Raw genomic sequence first — 19,976 nt, forward strand, 5'->3', positions numbered from 1 at the left:
CCACTAGAGGGCGGATGAACAGATCTAAATCGAGATGCATCTTTAATACAGATGCCTCGTGGGAAGGAAGGTAACTGTTCGTTTAGAAATACCCCGACCCTGTTTTGCGTCTGGAGATGCGCACAGGGTGCGCTTTCTTCCAAGGCTGGCGGTGCGTGCACCCCGATCTCTTTACTGCTTATCAAATTAATGCCTGTGAGCTTATAACTGATTGATAAACGACCCCTCAAGCTTTTAAGCCATACATTTCAGAATCCGAAGGAGCTCCTGAAATAAATACAACTAGCGCTGAAATTTACTGCACACACCGCCGGTAGGTTCGCAGACAAAGGAGTAACAGGAACGAGCTCTCGCTATGTTTAAAGGCGGGCTGCAAGGAAAGACAGATTGCCTTTCTCACCACCTCCCGCTATACTTTCTTAAAGGCTCCTCGTCAGATAATAATGGTTGGACGGATCCTGCGTTTTGCTGCTGCTGCTACGTCACCGGCCAACATCTGTCTTGGAAGGGTAGGAATGATGGCTTCCGTGATGGGCGGGATTTGAAAGCTGGTCTTTTTTTAAAAGCCACTAAATTCATGTGAAGGCATTGCAAAAGCGGAGGCTTCTGTACCAAGCCAAATGCAGCAGCATCAAGACCACCAACAGCTATGACATCTCCATCTCTATGAAACGTGCCTTCTCTGCAGACCATGGGAGGGATCATGTGCGGTGCTGCAAAAGGAGACTTGATTTATTCTATTTCCATCATCTTTCTTTGGCTGAGGCAGTTGCCGGCTGAGGAGTCAGACTGGGCAGGTAAGGGTTTGGGTCACTGTGGAGGAGGGCAGGATAAAAAGTGGGAACAGTTTTACCGGGGGGGGGGGGGGGAGAGACAACGCTCTGATTCAGGCTGCAATCTTCACCCCACTTACCTAGGAGTAAATTCCACTGAATTTAATAGTACTTACTTCTGAGTATACATGAGATTGTGCTGTAATGCGTAATCCACCAATAACGACAGTAACCCAGATATGAGTGGAAATCTTGCGAACCTTCATTTTAAACAGGGTATTTACCTCTTGGTATATATGCAATACTCGCGTGAAAGGATGGAGGCTCAGCTGGGAGCACACCTGAACAGGAAAGAAGGTTTCGGCACTTTTGATAAGAAAATGCTAAATGCACGAGATTGCTGTGAACATAAACCATAGGTGTAGAAGGTGTTGCCTCCTCCCTTCAAGCCAAGAAGCTCTACTTCAGAAGCAACAAATTCATTTAAGAAAGGATGTTCAACAGGTATGCCCATGGGAGTGGTTATAGAAATAGAGCTGCAGATTTTCCATTTCCTCTTACCACAGTCTTAGTTTAGAAGGACCAGAAGGGTTATTGAATGGCAGCTGTGTAGCCCCACAGTTGAACTAAATGCAGAAGTCTTTAATTGTAGACTTGTCACAGGGGTCAAAAACATTCTGTCAGTCATAATGCATAAGAGAGCTGCTTACTTGCAATGCATAGGCTTCATTAACATTTCAGCTGTAAAGTAAGTTTCTAGTCCTCATGATAACAAAGCAGCATGGAATCCTGATGGTAGTGTGTTACACAGCAAGTTTCTAATATGTTTGATGAATCCTTCTAACCCTGAAACGCTCGCTTATTTAATTCCTTGAATTGCTTAAGGATTGCAACACACACACACACACACACACACAAACAAACACCATTTGATCTAGGAGGCCATACAATCTGAGTTGAAAGGAGTGGGGGAAAACTAATTTCATGTGTCAGAGGTTTTCTGCTATATGAACCTTTTGTTAATTGTTCCTTTAAAATTCAGAAGGAAATAATTTGAAACCTTTTTAACCTTCGGGAATGTCTATATTGCTTACAGAACAGTGGCAGATTAATTAAGAGCTTGTGACATTAATCATATTTGCCAAGTTATTGCTTTGTGCAATTAAATGAATGTTTTGAACTACAGTGAACTTTCATGAATACTCAATAATGAAAAATGCATCTGCTCTTCGAAATGTAGGAGATGCGGGACCAAAATGCAAGGCAAAAACTGGCAGATAAATGTACAGACACCCAAATTTCTAATCCCTCAGATTTCTAATCCCTCAAATCTGCCTAGTTTCTGCATATTGCTTTCTCATCCAGAGTGGATTAGGTTGAATCTGTTCTTTTGGATTTGGAGATCATTGATTGGTCAGTCCTTGTGATAATATTATGCTCTGACCATCCCCTCTTCAGACCAGAGGGGTGCGCAACATTAATTGGCTGAACCAATTATTTATCCAGGATAGGGGGAAGGGAGAGTGGACATCCGTCTGGAAGCATGTGGGGAAGAATGAACAGGAAAAGGCAATTGGATTCTGGGGGAGGGATGCAACTCTATACATCCTGGTTCTGGCTTCCACTTAGCAGGACCAGCTACGGTAGTTGAATATGGCCCAAGGTTCCTCCAGATGATGCATTTATTGAGCAAAGTTTGCATGGAGGTTATACTGTACAGTGGTACCTCGGGTTACAGACGCTTCAAGTTACAGACGCTTCATGTTACAGACTCCACTAACCCAGAAATAGTATCTCGGGTTAAGAACTTTGCTTCAGGATGAGAACAGAAATTGTGCTCCAGCAGCACGGTGACAGCAGGAGGCCCCATTAGCTAAAGTGGTACCTCAGGTTAAGAACAGTTTCAGGTTAAGAACAGACCTCCAGAACGAATTAAGTTCATAACCCAAGGTACCACTGTACAAAGTTTACTCTTTATTGAGCATTCATCCAGATTTGTTTGCAGGGAGGTTATACATCTTCCTGTCAATCACATGTTACCCCACACTTTTTAGTACATTTTCCTAACTGCAAGAAGTTTTTTTTTTTTAAGGGGTGGGTGGGGGAAATGGATTTGTTGAGCCCTTTAATCCTATGAATTGCGTAATCTTAAATTTCCAATATCCAGTTGAATCCTTCCCACAAAATAGTGACAGTCTAGAGGCAAATTTAGTCAATATAATGCAGTACGGTATCTTTATAGAAGGATGTAAATGTCAGCCCGAATAACCTTGTGGTAAAACACCTTCTTACACACACACACACACACACACACACACACCGATATGGGAGTGGGTCGTGCTGTGGTCTAGACCACTGAACCTTTTGGGCTTACTCATGGGAAGGTCGGCAGTGTGAATCTGCGCAACGGGATGAGCTCCCGTTACTGTATTCCAGCTTCTGCCAACCTAGCAGTTTGAAAGCATGCCCGTGCAAGGAGATTAATAGGGACCACTATGGCAGGAAGGAAAATGGCATTTCCATGCGCTCTGGCTTCTGTCATAGTGTTCCGTTGCGCCAGAAGCGGTTTGGTCATGCTGGACACATGACCTGGAAAGCTGTCTGTGGGCAAACGCTGAGCTGGCCTGAAGCGAGATGAGCGCCACACCCCATAGTCACCTTTGACTGGATTTAACCATCCAAGGGTCCTTTACCTTTTACCTTACCCCTGTGGCCAGCTACTATCTGCCCTCAGCAAAATTTGCCTTAACACAGCTATAAAGCTCTCTGTGAGTTAATGTTGGAGGAGGGAATGTGGTTCAAGGAAAAATTAATCTGATTGGCTGTGTGATGCTTTGATGCACTTGTACTAGCTCTATGACCCCTAATTGGCTTGACCATATAGCCAGGGAAAGAAGAAACCATTAAAAAAACCACAAATGTGCCAAATCAGCTACAATGAGAGCAATGAATCCACGTGAAATGATGCCTCAAATGCTTTTGGTGTGTGTGTGTGTTTGTGTGTGTGTGTGTGTTATCCACAAAAATCTTTCTAAATCTAGTCTCCCCATGCCAAGAAGCTGGCAATTGTCAGCTTAACTGAACCTAAATAAGACCTTAGTCTTTTGATTATTTGAATTACAATCTGGTCTGTGGATAACCGATACGCTGTTCCTTGGTTCCTCCCTACTTCTTACTACAAATCAGTCTTCATTTTTCTCTGAGGTGTATACACACACACACACACACACACACACACACACACACACTATCTCATACTTGTCATTTAGATGTGCTTGTTTATTGTGGCAAATGATAGCTGAACGCTCCCTCACTGACAAGGGTTTTCATTATGGTTATACTTGTGAAACAGAGAATGGAATTGGTGAGAAAAGTGGTTGATGAATCTGCTCTCAAGAACAAAGGCTGATTTTGACTGGCCAAAAGACATGTCTGGGTCTGTAAAAGACACTGATGGCTATTTGGATAGGTAGGAATTTAGTGGGGTTTCCTCCTTCCCCACCCCATGTGCTGCTTTTCTCCTCTGATCTTTCAGAGTTCATACTGGGGCTTTGAACAGTTATTTTTGTTTCCTCAGGGACATGGAATGCAGTCCACTCCCAGGTGCACCATGAAATCATAATACCTCAGTGGCGATCAGATGGAAGCTCTGGCAATGATAAGGTAGGTTGCTTCGCCACAACAACAGGAAACAAGCTGTGCTTTCTCATCCCTTTCAAATAACCATTATCCTCCTGATATGATCATTGGTGGGAATTATATAGCAGTGACAGTCTGCCTGTGAAGTGCATTGTAAAATTTGCCTAAGCTGGGTAGAGTGATGGTCATATAAACTCATATACCCATTAGAGGAATGAAGGAAGCTGTCTTATACTAAGTCATACCTTTGGTCTATCTAGCTCAGTCAATATTGTCTATGCTGACTGGCAGTGGCTCTCTAGGATTGCAGATTTCGGTGGTCTTTGCCAGCCCTACCTGGAGGTGCCAGGGATTGAATCTGGAACCTTCTGCAGGCAAAGCAGATGCTCTGCCACTGAACTTTGACCCTTCCCCCTCACATATGGGTGTACATAGCTGCCAAGTTTTCCCTTTTCTCACGAGGAAGCCTATTCAGCATAAGGGAATTTCCCTTAAAAAAAGGGAGAACTTGGCAGCTATGTGGGTGTATGTGTGAAGATGTTCTGTGCCCTTTTGAATCATCTGGCAAGAGCTAAATGACTATTGGAATTAACAAACCTAACTTAGTCATGTTCTTTAATTAAAATTCATCTACTCTGAGTCAAATTTCCTTGAATACCACCCTCAGAATTTAGAAATTATAGAATTTATTATTACATTTTACTAGGGTATGTTGCAGAGGGAATTGTATCTGCTGGTAGTACCAGCAAAATGCTTTTTAATATGGTTCTTTGGCCACCTCATGAGAAGAGAAGAATCCTTGGAAAAGACCCTGATGTTGGGAAAGATGGAGGGCACTAGGAGAAGGGGACGGCAGAGGACGAGATGGTTGGACAGTGTTCTCGAAGCTACGAACATGAGTTTGACCAAACTGTGGGAGGCAGTGCAAGACAGGAGTGCCTGGCGTGCTTTGGTCCATGGGGTCACGAAGAGTCGGACACGACTAAACGACTAAACAACAACAATATGGTTCTGGCAGAGGTGCACCTGGCCTTAAGTACTATTCATGCTAATGAAGAATTATTATTATTATTATTAGAATGAGTGGCCTTTTATGTATTGCACGTGCCTTTTTGTGACTATGTTTTCTTAGTGCCTCTCGCTGCTACCCTTAGATCCTTTATCACCACTGGTGATAAAGGGCTTTTTGGTATGTGGCCTGGGGAAAAGTGTGTGATAGCCTTATCAGTGTTTATATTAGTTAATAGTGCATCAGTTCTGTTCACCCATCCTGCTAAATAGGCCACTCATCTTGTAAAGATGAGCAAGCAAGACATAGACTGTGTGATTTGCGGAAGACAATTTCAAACCACTGGGTAGATCTGTCTGGTTCTCAAAAGGCTTGGAAGCAGCTCATAAGCCCCCCACACACTAGAGCATCTGTAGCCCCTCTAGTCACATAAGGATACCATGCTGTGAACTAGCCTACACAAGGAGGCAACAGTTCTCGAGACTGCAGCAGCTGGAAAAGCTGAAGCTGTGGCTGCAAAAATGCCTGCCAACTTTTTCTGTGTACAGCCTAATTCTCACTGCTTCCCCTTTCCCCCCTTGGTTGTGGTACCATGTGGTTCCTTGTTCTATGTACAGGAATCTGATTCTGTATGCTTGGCATTGGATATAGTCAATAGTGCGGTTCGTCTTCCACCTGCTCCAAGCCAACATTGGGAGTTTCTCCAACTGCAATCCAGTTAAGATCATAGGAAGCTGTCTTGTACCGAGACAGACCATGGGTCCCTCTCACTCAAGACTGTCCACACTGACAGGCAGTGGCTGTCCAGGGTTTTAGGCAAGGAACACTTCCGGTCCTGCTTGGAGATGCAGGAGATTGAAGCGGGGACCTTCTGTGTGCAAAGCAGATGCTCTGCCATTGAGCAACAGCCCTTCCCCACTTAACTCCTACAAAAATGTCACAGATGTGCAGCAGAATTATCTGAGGAGTTCAGCTAGTTGTTGTTGGCCGTCTCTGTTTTGGCTGTGTGGAAGCACCAGACAGATGTGAAGCAGAGCTTTAATCAAAGCAAGCATCAGTTTTCCTCTACTGCTATGTGTGTGGCCATGCAAATGTGCTTCTGATCAAAGGGAAGGGCCAGCTCTGTGGCCCGTTTGCTATCAGATCCCTTGCAGAGTTGAGGAAGAAGGATGTGGTAGGCCTCATGTGTCAATAAGGGCAAGAGGGCATTGTTATTTCTTTTTTGTCCTTCTCTCTTGTTCAGAACAAGTTGCTCAACAAAGAGATTGCACAGGCAACTCTCAAGCTGGGAACTGATCCCACATCTCCTGAGTCTCTACCCTGCACGTTAGCCACAAAGCACTCTCTCCCTCCTCCTGCTCATGCAAGCTCTCAAAAATGTTCCTGAATGCTCTAAAATGAAATTGGAAAAATCATTAAAAATTAGGCATGAGAAGGGAGGGGCATCTGTTGCCACTATGAATAGTCAAGGACCATGTCGATATATGAATAGGAAAAGAGGATGGTGTTCTCCATGGAAGTTGTAGCAACCACTGGGGTGTGTGTGGAAGCACTAGAAATGCAGAAGCTGGAGGCTATTTTGGTTGAACAATTTCCTGCTCAGTTCCTTCATAGACCACACTTAGGATGGGAACATGTTTAACAATGGTGCAATTTTGATTACTTGGAACAACCAACATTACTCACTTTCCTTCTTATTAACAGGCAGTTGTGTTTTTTTTTATGAGGGTGCATGAGGGAAGGTGATAGCGACTTCCTGCCTTGTCCGTCTGCTCTGCCTTTGACACATCAGCTAATATTTGCCAATTTCTACCTTGCAGCCCTCGTAAGCCACCACAAAGAATCATTAGCCAAGTTCCGCTTCTGAGAGAACATACTGTAATATCCATAGTAGGGTTGGAAGGGAACCCAAGCGGCATCTCATCCAACCCCCTACAATGCAGGAATTGCTGCTAAAGAACCCCTGACAGAGGGACACCCAAAGTTGCGTGAAGGAGGGTGGGTGGGTGTTATATAGGCATTGTTAGGGTTTGCATCATTCCCAATCAGCCAATGATTTCCTAAACTTCCTTGTATTGTGTTTTGCTTGTTCTTTGAATCAGTCTTGAATAGCAATGTCTTGACCAACCAACATCGCACTGGCATGCACCATGCATCTACAAGTTCCTGTCTACCGCACAATGGCTGTGTTCTGTCTCCACAGCTGCAGCAGGCAGTACACATGTGCCCATTGGTGGGAATCACAAGTGGGGAGAGTGCTGTTGCGCTCACGTCCTGCTTTGGGACTTCTCTTAGGTTGGCCACTGTGAGAACAGGATGCTGGACTAGACAGGCCATTGGCCTGATCCAGTAGATGCTTCTGATGTTCTTCTTATCCACCCCCTAGCCCTGCTTTTCCTTTACATTCAAGCCAGTCCATTCAGTACAGCTGCACTGGAGCCCCGGAAGGGAATTTTAATTCGGCGTTCATCATGGTTTGCTCCAGAAATGGTTTGCCAGTGTTCTTCTCTCTTTGTGTTATGGTCTGGTATACCACTGTGGACCAATATGCCTGCAATCCAGATGCAACCTGGGAGTTGGTCCTATTGAACTCCACTGGATTTACTTCTAAGTAAACAGTCATAACAATTGGGTTGTAAGTGATTTGCAGTCTGCTGTTTTAGAATCGGTGAAATAAACTATTTGCTATTCTTTTTTCAGCTTTTGCTTAATATCTTGATTCTGTCGTAAGCCAGAAATGCAGAGTGTGTGTAAACCTTTTATTTCTGTGTTGTACACAGCACCCACCCAGAGCGGAAGTAGAAATAACAGCTGAAGGAAGAAACTTCATCTTGGATGTTGAGAAGAATGAGTAAGTAACCTTGTATGAAAAGGCAGGGTACATTTAAATATACACTCCTGTTAATCTATTGTGTGAACAAAGCAGAGGTTTTCTGCCATTTTGAACTCCAAACAGGGCACTCCTGTTCCTTTAATAAAAGTTCTGTTAGTGGAACATCTTCTCCTATGGTGTTGTATAGCTGTCAAAATGCAAAGGAAGAAGATGTTGAGCAACCCTGCAAAATAGCCTTGTGAAACTCGTACACAAACAAACCACAGAAACTCTAGCTTGTTCCTGTTCCTACACTAGAAATGGGATTACGTAACTCAGAGGTAACATCAGGCCCAGGGGTTAAGTCCTTACAGATATCTCTATCTGGTCTGTGGGACTCTCCCTATGCCATGCCATGCCCTTAGCCATCCTCGGAGCCTTCCTCAACTGCTTTTGTCTGGCTGGTTATGTGTCCTTGAACTGTAATTATTTTATTGATTGATTGATTTCAATTTATATACTGCCCTATATCTGGAAGTCTCAGGGCGGTTCACAGAATAAAATCAAAATATAAAACCACAAAATACAGAGTCAAAATAAAAACAACAACCCAATAAGTACCCCCCCCCCAAATCCCTACATTTTAAAAGGCCACTTGCTTGACTAGATGCAAGATGAAGAAGCGTGGGTGCAGAAACTTCTAGCTTTTGCATAGTTCGAATGTAGCTAATGCTATGAAGGTAAGGGTCACATTATTGCTTTGCCCACTTTTGTCTCGAGCTGTGTCCACCATTGATATGTGCCCACCCCCACCCCCCGCCGGAAGCTTATTCACAAAGGAATGCCACCCTCCGGCTGAGAAAGGTTCACCACCCGTGACATACATCCATAGATCAGGAGAAAGGCACTCTGCAAAAGAGAAGACTCTGCCCTATGCAAGAGAGGCCTAGTTGCTGCCACCCAGCCAAATAAAACAGAGGGCTCTAGTGGTGTTGGCAACTACCGAGAGACTTAAGTATAAGACATTTACAAGTTTTTGTTATCATTTGCATTCTAGGCCAGTGGATCCCAATTAGCTAAGTATGGCGGACCCCCTATTTTTCAAAAGCCAAGCCATGGACCACCTACTTTTGAAAATTTGAATATCTCTGTGGTTGTTTTCGTTAGGTGAATGGTGCCATGGACCCCCCGGGGTGGGTTTTGTGGACTCCCTTAGCTCCATGGACCACTTGTTGGGAACTATAGTTCTAGATCATTTATAGATAAAGCCATGTTAATTGCATTAGCTGCAGATGTTATGATTGTATGGAATATAACTTTCTCTGTGGGGCCACGTACTCTATGGGATGACTTCCCCTTGGAGATGAGCCCAGGCACCAACTGTTGGGTGCTTCCAGTGTACTTAACAAACATCCATTATTTTAAAAATTGGCAAAACCCCCAACAACTTAGCTATTTGCTCGGACGTTTCTAGACTGTTTCTATCCCAGTTTTTAGCACCCTGATTACGGTAACTAACATTAATATTTTATAGGGTTTTTTTTAGGGAGGGGGTATGTTTTATGATTTATTGTTGTAAACTGCTTTGGTACTCTCTAGAATGAAAGACATTAGAAATAGTTTTATTTATAAGTAACTGTAATATAGGGGATGCTCATCAAATTTGCAAATAGTAAATAGATAAATAGTAAAATGATCATTATGGAGTAGGATGTCTCTATTTTCATTGGATAAATGTTGGAGGGTATGCCAATGTAGGCCATAGTGGCTTATGCCACTATTGGAGAAACTGTTTTTCTGTTTCTGTTTTATCTAATTTTATCTAATTCCATTCCTTGGAAAGAAAGACTATTGCTAAATTTATCTAATTCCATTCCTTGGAAAGAAAGACTATTGCTACTTTTATTTGATTGAGTGACTTTAATCAGTTACAGCACTTCCGGGTTCACAAGGCTGATGGATACACAGAATCACAAGGAAATGGTCTAAAATGCTCTCAATCCTTTGCAGTTATGTTGGTCCTGTGAAGAAGGCAGCGCTTGAGTCCTACAAATAGTCAGACGCAGGCCTTTGTTAAAAAGTTTGCAGACCTTCCCAACCCCTCCAGAAAATATATTGTCTTAATAGGCCAGACTGGAACCTTCTGAGAGCAGTCAGCCTGCCCTGAAATGCTACCTGCTAAACATGTTCCAACAGCTAAGGGCGAGATAGGGGAAGAGAAATTGACACATCTTACGTTGCTAAACACATGCTAGATTTCTGTTCAGCACAGCTTCTAATACAAACCATGAAACCGCATGCTTGCATTGGCTTTTGGGAAATGATTAGAGTACCGTTAAATGTTACCGCCCTATTATGAAGTCAGGTTGTAGCTGCACAGCATGCCCTTTTATTGAGAAAAGTCTGTTGTCTGCTCCGAAGAATTGGTTTGGGTCTGCAGCCTAACATAAACAGGACTTTTGTCCAGTTGCTTTTATATTTCTGTTGTTTTGGGATTGTGCGGAATTGTGAAGGGAAAGCTATGAGTGGTGGAAGAGAATTGGCAGAAGCAGAGTCTCTTGAGCAAAACATTAGCAGTAGATTAACTCTGAGCATGATGACATAACTTCCAGGTGTCTCCTGGGAACCATGCTGTGCTATTTTCATCTGAGGCTTGCTCTCAACAGGCTAGCAAAACGGAACACATATATTGTGTTTACTTCCTGAGTTGGGCCCCTCATTCCTCTAAACACACACCCGCACAGCCATTCAACTTTGCAAGGGGCTGCAGGAGAAAATGTACAGGGCTCATAGTTGTCTGTGATGTGTAATAAGTACAACTCCTCGCTTGGGTACTGGTACGGACTTTCATCAAGTGCTCCAAACACAGAATGCTAGTTCTTTGCCAGTATTTTTATACTAGTATATTTTTCTTTTCTGTTCTGGTTATTTGTTTTTAATCAATGCCCTTTTAAATGTGTTGTGGGAGGGGGGTTATTGGTTTGTTGTTGTTCTTAATTTTATTATGGGGCTTATTTCCAAGTAGGTTTGTGTAGTATTGCACTGTTAGTGTTTTGAAGTAAGTTCAGCACATACTTGAGCTTAGTTTCAGTACATCTGAGGATACTTTGAGTATGCTAGAAACTAACAATTTATGTTTGGGTGGTGGTTATTGCTGGGATTGAGGAGGTTCAAGCTCTATTTAATTCTACAGGAAGTTACTCTATTAGCTATTATCTCTGAATAGGTTCCCAGACACCTGGTGCAGCGCAATTGATTATTAAGTGATCTGTTGAGATGCTTAAGCTCTGCAGCTGCAAAGCAGAAAATCCAAGGCAGATGGATCACAAAATAGATGGAGAGAGGTTCTAAGAATAACATTGACCATGGTTCAGGAAGAACCTCACATGTAAACAGATTTGTTTTAAACTTCGTGTGCATTTTTGAAAGAAAGACAGAATTCCTCTTTGCCTGAAGATAGCAAAGTTGAAAATGTGACGAACATATAAGTAATGAATGACAAAAGACTATGCCTAAGAACTTGTCCCTTTGGATGAAGAGGGTAATTTTTAGAAGAGAAGCTGTACTGAAGAAGAAGAAAATATTCTACCGCTGGTGAGGGTCTTGTTTTAGAATGGAAGTTTGTTACTGGTAATCTAAAGACTTTCTTGTGTTACCTGTGTGGTTTGCTCCATTTTGCTCGACACGGAAGACATGGCATTTAATGGAGGCAATGAGCCTTGGCAAAGGTTTCTTTAGAAAGGGCATTTATAATTCAGGCTGGGAAGAATTCCTTGTGATGGTAGCCAAGACATGCAGTCATTGGCTAGTTGACACAGAAAATGCTCTGGCTCTCAGCCCAGCTCAGAGATCTAATTCTAGAATTACTGTACCTTGGAAAACAAAACTGACAAATCCACTGTACTGTTTCCATGTGTCAGGGCTAACAAGACTCCACCCCCACCACCACCGCCTGAGATTCTGAGCTGCTGGATACATGGATCACTTCCAATATAATTTACTGCCTTATCTGGTTTCCTTTCCAGTGCTTGTTTAAGGAAACAGAAAACTGGAAACAAAAGTGGCTGTTGCCTAATTCAGCTTTACGTAGGAAGGATTGCTGTGGGATTCTGCATAGGCGCTACACACACTGTGATTTGCTGGTAACTTCCTACACACGTAGGATATGAATGGGAACAAATGACAGAAGGCTTTGACCTCTTCTGCAGGCCTCACGAAGAGTTTCTGAATGGTCGGAAAGCCAGGTCTTGCTCTGGGAGGGATTCCGGCTCATCTTCCTCCTGGAAAGATGATTTCATTGTCAGAGGGCTAGGCAAGGAAGCTAGGTTATCTCTTCATTGACTCTAAACATTGCACAATTTCCCAGGCAGGAAGAAAGCTTCCTTCTCTCCTGTCCTCATTTTGCTTATCTTATAGGAAGATGTACAGGCAGTTTGACTCTGCAGCTTTACAGTTCTTTGATCTTTGGGGTTATAAGAGGGGAGACCTGCTTAGCTCTGCACCAGACGCTCCAGGAAGGAAATACTTTCCCAAAGAGAAGATATAAGCAGAACCCAAACCTTTGGCATCAGCAGGACCATGAACCCCATTAAGCCCCACTTGAAAATGCCTTCTTATTTTAAAAACTTGTAGATCTATACATGCCACAAACAAAAGCTTGTGAGAAGAACAAATTGCCCCTTCTGTTTGCTCCCCTTTGACTTTTGTGCTTTGCATGCTTTGGGGCACATCTCATTGCCCATCAGCGTTAACTCTGCCCAGCAGTTCTGACACTTAGAGACAGCTTGGTTGAAACATGGTTGACCCGAGGAAAGACATAAGTGCTTGCAAATGACACTAACAAGAAAATCCTGAACAATTCATCCAAGGGCTGCTGGCTTGCATCAGATTCCTGACTTGAGTCCCAAGAGAACGTATGAAGAAAGTGTGATATATAACTCCCAAAGTTCATAAGCCAACTGAAAATCTCAAGCTTTAATTATGTTACAGAATTCGAACATTTCCAATCCTATGTGATTGTGGAATTTAAAAAGCACTTCATTACTGGCATATACTGCATGGGTGGGATGGTTTTGTTTTTCATAACAAATGGTGTTTTCATGTTATTGGAGTAATGCGGCAGAGCAAAGTCAAATTATCACTCACTTGAAGGCATTTGTACTGCAGCCAAGAGGAATCACAGCAGTGTAGGAACTGGGATTTGGGTCCTAATCCAACAGTATATAAAGCATCACCGAGAAATAAATCCTTCCTCTACTTCCAAGTGTTCTTGGCAAGCCATTTGGGCAGGTTTATTGTTTCATATTGGGAAATTTTCTGTCCGTGGGCCTTGGCACATGTGATTTTGACCTCATTTTGACACCCCCCTGTCAAAATCAGTGAATTGATATTGGATTTTGACTGTCATACTTGTATTATTTATTTATTTATTTTATTTTAAATGGCAGCTGTCTATTGAGGAAAGGATATGGTCAACTTAAGACAAATACATTATTTTTTTAAAAAATGCTGCTCCAACTTGTTCAGATCGCTAAACTGAAGAGTCCAGGATTTTTTAGTTACATTTTTTTTAAAAAATTTAAATTAATTTTCTTTTCTCAATACAAATATCCAATATCATTGGATTTTTTCCAATTTCCACCCTCCCTGTTGACTTCCTTCAACTACCATTTCTGGTTTATTACATCAGATGATACATTCTGCTGTTTATTTACAATACTGTGTTATCACATTGTTGTACTTCTTGTTCTCTGTAAATAAACTTGTAAATGTTTATTTACAAGTTTACAAGAAATGCCAGCGAGACCATTTCTTTCTGTTGTTTCTGCAAACATATTGTAAAGGGTTCCCATTCTTTTCAAAGTCACTATTGTCCTTTTCACGCAGTTTGTTGTCAGGATTTTTTATTTACATTTTATCCCTTTATCCAGAAGGATGCTGATCCACTGGTACAAAATTCTATCATCACTGAAATCTTACACATAATACAGATAGCCTGACCACTGTAGACCATGCATTGGTAACCTCAAGGCTGGATTACTGCAATGCACCCTCCCTGCAAAACAAATTTGACAAATGGAAACCAAATAATAGAGAATGATGTCTTAGATTTGACCCCTCTGTGTTGTCTCTTATGCTCCATAACTTTTTCTGCAACCACTAATCAGAAAGGGGCAATCCATCTTTCTTTCATCATGGGACTCAACACTACATATATAGGGTTCCCAGGTGCTCTCCCAATATACATATATAGACGTTTGTAAGCGCAAAGGACATGGACACATTCCCAGTTTGATGATGTCATAATAATAAATATCCGTTGTCAGGAATTACTGAAGTGGAGGAAGCTCCTGATCTGTTCCATTCACTTGCTTATTCCATTTATCCACTGGGCTAACAAGCCAAGTCATCAATTACCCTTTCACATACTCTTATAATCCTTTATTTCTGTTGCTGTGGAAACTATGAATATACAGCATTGTTTGCAGCAACAGCCCCTATTGTTTCAAAAGTATTTTTGTGGGTTTTACATTAGATTGAAGGTAATGCTAAATTTCTCAAATTAATCCAGACCCTTGAATTCTGAAAACTCAAAACCATTTATTTATATGTTTGTTTGTGCTTTTGTATATTTCAGTTCTCACCTGCTTCCTTCTACTTTCTCGTCCCCTCCCTGGAAGCTGCTCATAGTTTTTCAGTGAGGTTGATGTTGTGACTTCTTATCAGTTTTTCTCTCTTGAGCTGTATTCTCTCTTTCCTGATTTGAAATTGTCCCCATTTAGTCATTAATCTGTATTGTTGGATTTCTTTAAATTATAGCTATGCTTCTGTCTTAGGTTGAAGACCTAGCCTGTGCTGACTGACATCATCTAGTGCGAATGAAAGCAAGACATGCAGTATTTTGTATCTACTAGTTTCCGTTCATTGGAATTTTATCTTTTATTTCTCTCTTTGGACTTTGAACACATAGGAAAATAGGAGCTTACCTTATACCAAGCCAGATCTTTGGTCCATCTAGCTTAATATTATCCAAACTGATTGGTAACAGCTCTCCAAGGTTTCAGGCCAAGAACATTCCCAGTCCTGCCTGGAGATCCTGGGGATTGAATTTGGCTCTCTCTGGGGTGGTAGAGCACAAAGGATGCTCTACCTCTGAACTATGGTTATGTTATTATGTACTTTTTGTTCGTCTCTTAGAACCAGAGGTAGGATAGCTCTTTTGGCGGGGTGAAACAACTTTCTACAATGAGAGCAAAATGATGAAGTCAAGGATTGGTGTATGAATGGTGCAGATACCAAGGAAGCCCATGCAGAGGGGACACCATTTGAGTTGTTCTTTAGGCATAAAAACATTCTGGGATGGTGCTGAGGGAATGTGCATTTCCCTTCCTCAGTCCTTGCATCCCTCTGACCATGAGGGATAGCTCAGTCGGTGGAGCATAGGACTCTTAATCTCAGGGCTGTGGGTTTGAGCTCCACCTTGGGTGGAAGACTCCTGCACTGGAGGGGATTGGACCAGATGATCTTCATGGTCCCTTCCAACTATGGTTCCATGATGCCATGGAGGCATGTTGGAAAGTATGGATTCATCTCTCCATTCTGGTGGAGGCTTCAGTCGTGTAGGGGGCTGATGAAATCTCCAGAAGAGCCACGCGACAAGGGAGCTGCGATGTGTGTGCCTCTGTTCCCTTGTTGCCATTCGGATGACACAATGCTCTTTTCTAACCTAATTTCCATCTGCCTCATCCATAAAATATTTGACACTCCCCACCCTATACCACAAAATAGAAGCCTCTTCACTGCAGGCACTTTCGCTGATCTGCCCCATGGTGTTAAGATGGAGGCTTTGTTTGGAACAATGGTATCATTGACAGAGCGGAGTGGAGCCAAGAGGGCTCTGAATGGGGCTGGAAACGAGTCTTTAAGACATCTGTACATTGTGGCTGTGGGCCAGGCCCTTGCTCACTCCTTGGATCTGACCCGGCTCCTGAGGTTTGCAGCTCAATGAAAACTGGCGACAGCTGTCCACATACAGCCTCATCTATGCTACAGCAGGAGGACATTCAAAACTGCAGGCAGCAGCAAGCAGCCTGCACCCACAGAAGTTATTCTTTCAAAGCAAACACCGAGTGCATGCTATGTGGGTGTATCAAGGTCAGCTTTCACTTGCCTAGATCTAGGCCAGAGTTATTTTCTTCTTCTGGGTTAAGGCTGCAACCCTCCATCAATAGGGTTGCCAGACTCAATAGAGGACAGGACTTCTGTGCCTTTCATTGCCCTGCTCTCTTTTGAGTCTGAAAACCTTAAAGAGAAACCAGCAGACCCTTTGCTTGGAAATTAAACAAAGGGTCTACTGGTTTCTCTTTAAGGTTTCCAGACTCAAAAGAGAGCAGGGCAATTAAAGGCACAGAAGTCTTGTCCTCTATTGAGGCTGGCAACCCTATCCATCAATATAAAACGGGTTGTGTGTGTTGTAACGGATTGACACAGTTTTGAAATATTTATTCCTACCTGGCTGGAAAAGAGTTAATCCACCTCCAGCCTGACTGACATAGCATTCTGATGGGGGCGGGACGGTTCCCAGTTTAAAAGGAGAGAGGAGCGGTTTGGTCAGTTAGGTGGTTGGCAGTTGGCAGTTGGGAGTTGGAGAGTAGAGTGTCAGAGAGGGATGCAGGAGCTGTAGTAACAAGTCTGTGTTAAATAAAAGGAAGATATGTGCTTTTAAGAACCAAAGAAATTCATGTTTATAAGTTAAATAATAAAGTTAAATGTGCTTGAACGGTCACTGACTCGGCAGTGTCTCAGTACCTTCAGAGGTGTGACAAAGAGGGGAGAACAAAGCTTTCCTGGGGAAGAGGAAACTGTTTGCTTTTTCTCCTGTCATACAAAGGGCTGGTTAGTGAAGCTGAAGGAGCCACATAGTTGCCTAAGGGAGAGGCACACTGTAGCAGTAGGGGTCCATGGGAGGCATAGCTGCCAAGTTATCCCTTTTTTAAAGGGATTTCCCCTTATGCTGAATAGGCTTCCTCGCGAGAAAAGGGAAAACTTGGCAGCTATGATGGGAGGGACACCCCACTGGTGGCCATAGGTTTCGAACGCAGCGCCTGAGGTACTCTGGAGACAAGTCCAATTTGGACACTCGAGGTTTTCTTCTCCTGTTTGTAGAGAAGCACAGGGAGAGCCTCTGATGTTAAAGCAGTGAGGAGGTGGGATCCTCACATGTGTATGCTCCAGCCATTTCTGAAATCACATCAGCTTTGAAAAACAGTTCTAGTTTTGTTGTTAATCTTATCAGCAGAAGCAGCTTCCTTTCTGAAGCACTGCAGATAGAATATGAGATTGAAACCAACAGCTGGCAAAATGCTATCAGCCCCTTACAACAGGGTTGGGCTGATGCACAAACTGCTTTTTGAAATCACTGGCTGATCAGTCTTTGTTTGAGAATAGAACCTGATCTATGGTGCTGACACTGCTTTCCTGCTACGGTAGTCTGGATTTGGCTGATTTTTCACGACATTCACTGTCATAGTTAACTTGTATTCTTCTTTAGGGCCATTGCTGGAAAAATAGTAAGCGCCATATCAGTCAGCAGAACCACTTAGTGATTTTCATCCCCTTGGCAGAAAAGAAACAAAAAGTATTTTTTTTTTGGGGGGGGAGAATCTGAACCAGGTGGCTCATATTACTTCATCGCAAGAGAAACCTAGAGCCATTTGTGTACACTATACTAGAAGTGCCTAAGCTCTGCAGTAAATGCATGTGTGTGAGTTTTAATAGCAGAGGTAGTGAGGAAGCTTTTTGTATGTTGTGAGTTGCTTGGGAGTGATTTCTTGGGGGATTCATATTGGTGGTGTAGCCACCTGGTGGCAGGTGGGACCAAAGCCAAAAGTGGGCAGAGGCACCCACCTCTCCCTCCCCATCTCTTTTTCTCTCTTTTGTTCTCTGTGCTCTCCTCTTGCTTTGGTTCTTTGGTGGGTGGAAAGAAAAGAAGCTTCTCCTTCTTCCTGACCAGCATGAAAACCCAGCAGGATGGGAAGTCATCACTGGGCAAGGGGATGGTAAGGAAGAGGATGGAGCAGGACTAAAGAGGAGAGGTCATGGCAGAAAGGCACTGGGACATGCATCCAGTCCAGGGGTTGGCAGTTTCCCACTCCTGTTTTACTAGGGGTGACAGATAGACATTTATTTATTTATTTAGACATTTTCAGAACTGCACCTTCATCCAAAAACATGGACCTGAGAGACCTGTTGTACATAAAAGTCAGTCCAAATCTCAACTATATATTTGTTTAAAGACCGAAACAGTAACATCTGAGAAATAATAAACCAACAACTATTCAACCAGCAAAAGTTAGAACTAATAGTTCGGAGTGAGATAAACCATGAACCCAGGTTCACATGTAATGCAATGCAAACCTATGGAATAGTGTTGGGTCTCACGAGAACAGCACTAATGTGCCTGCAATTTTTACTGGTGCTCATTCAGGCTAAGCCATGATTTGGCTTAGTGCCAACGTCTGAACCATGTCACAATCTTGTGTGTGTGTAACTTGTAGCGCACAAAGAAAAATGTTTACCGCAGCTGTTTGGGATATGAACACATTGGTCAGCATTGCAGAAACCAGACCTTCTGCTTTCAAATAAATACACATGCAGAAAGTTGGCCAAATGACCTCAGAATTATATTGCTGCTCATGTGTTAGATTGTAATTTAAATGTTTGGTTTTATTTTATGTTGGATTTAACTGTAAATCCCTGTCAGGCATTTGTTTAGTGTCCAATTAAGGATGTTTTATTTTTTTATTCATAAGCATGAAATGGTGTGGCTCATAACCATTACGTTAGCTTAACCCTGCTTATTTTGGGTCCATGGGTTTGGCAATAAGAACATAAGAATTAGAGAAGTCTGTTTTTGTTTTTGTTTAAAAATATAGGGATTGCAAATGATCTCAAAACAACATATGTTCCAGACAGTAGGATGGCCTCTTGAGGTGGGGACTACACCATGTGCTTTACCTCCTCTTAAATTCCTGATATAAGACTTGTCGTGTTGGATGGCCCATAGCCTCTAGCCATAGGAAAAATTAGAATCTGTGACTTGCCTTGTTTCAGGACAATTTGTCACATGCTGGCCACATTCTTACTTACCGTAGGTCCTTCACATCTTGCCCACACTCGTTAACCACAGCATGACACATTTAGCGTTTACTGACATTTGTGTGGTAGGCTGACAAAAAAAATGGAAGCCAGCAAGTTACTGTAACTGAAAATTTTCATTTTGAATATTTTTATCCTGACTTTTAAAAAATAAAAATACCACAGGATTGCTTGTATTTTGACTTCTCTAGAATAAGATTCACATTCAGGGCCAGGCTGGGTTGTTTTGCTGCTTGAGGCAAAACCACTGCCTTCCCTGCGCCCGGCCCCCACCTTGCCACTGGGCACCTGCCACTTCCTGTGGCTGGGCACTCACTTCCCAGCACTCGCCGCTGCCAGGTGCTCAACATGTCCTGCTCCTCCACCACTGTGGCTGCACCCCAATCCCCCGGTGGGACATAACAGTTCTATTAAGATGCACCTGATCTTCTTGGAATATGCCGTGCAAAGTGGAAATGGCAGCATTTTTAGAGTGATGGGATCTCAGTTGATCTTGGGGCCCTGGTAAAAATACCCACCCTCCAGAGTTAGCCTTGTCCACAATAATATTAAGTTTGCGTTAGTAGGGCAAAACTCAGGTTGTTGG

General features: G+C 42.8%; 1 protein-coding gene across 1 annotated transcript in view; it reads left to right on the forward strand.

Moving 5' to 3' along the window:
- Window positions 1-306: 306 nt before the first annotated feature.
- ADAM19 (ADAM metallopeptidase domain 19) overlaps window positions 307-19,976 on the forward strand; it is a 55,127-nt gene continuing 35,457 nt past the window's right edge. The window contains exons 1-3 of the mRNA XM_035105756.2: window positions 307-797; window positions 4,351-4,436; window positions 8,202-8,272. Coding sequence (XP_034961647.2) covers window positions 692-797; window positions 4,351-4,436; window positions 8,202-8,272 — 263 coding nt within the window. The 5' untranslated portion in view covers window positions 307-691. The remainder of the gene's footprint in view (window positions 798-4,350; window positions 4,437-8,201; window positions 8,273-19,976) is intronic.

This window comes from Zootoca vivipara, chromosome 2, assembly GCF_963506605.1.
Source record: "Zootoca vivipara chromosome 2, rZooViv1.1, whole genome shotgun sequence".
In the NCBI taxonomy this organism is placed as follows: domain Eukaryota; kingdom Metazoa; phylum Chordata; class Lepidosauria; order Squamata; family Lacertidae; genus Zootoca; species Zootoca vivipara.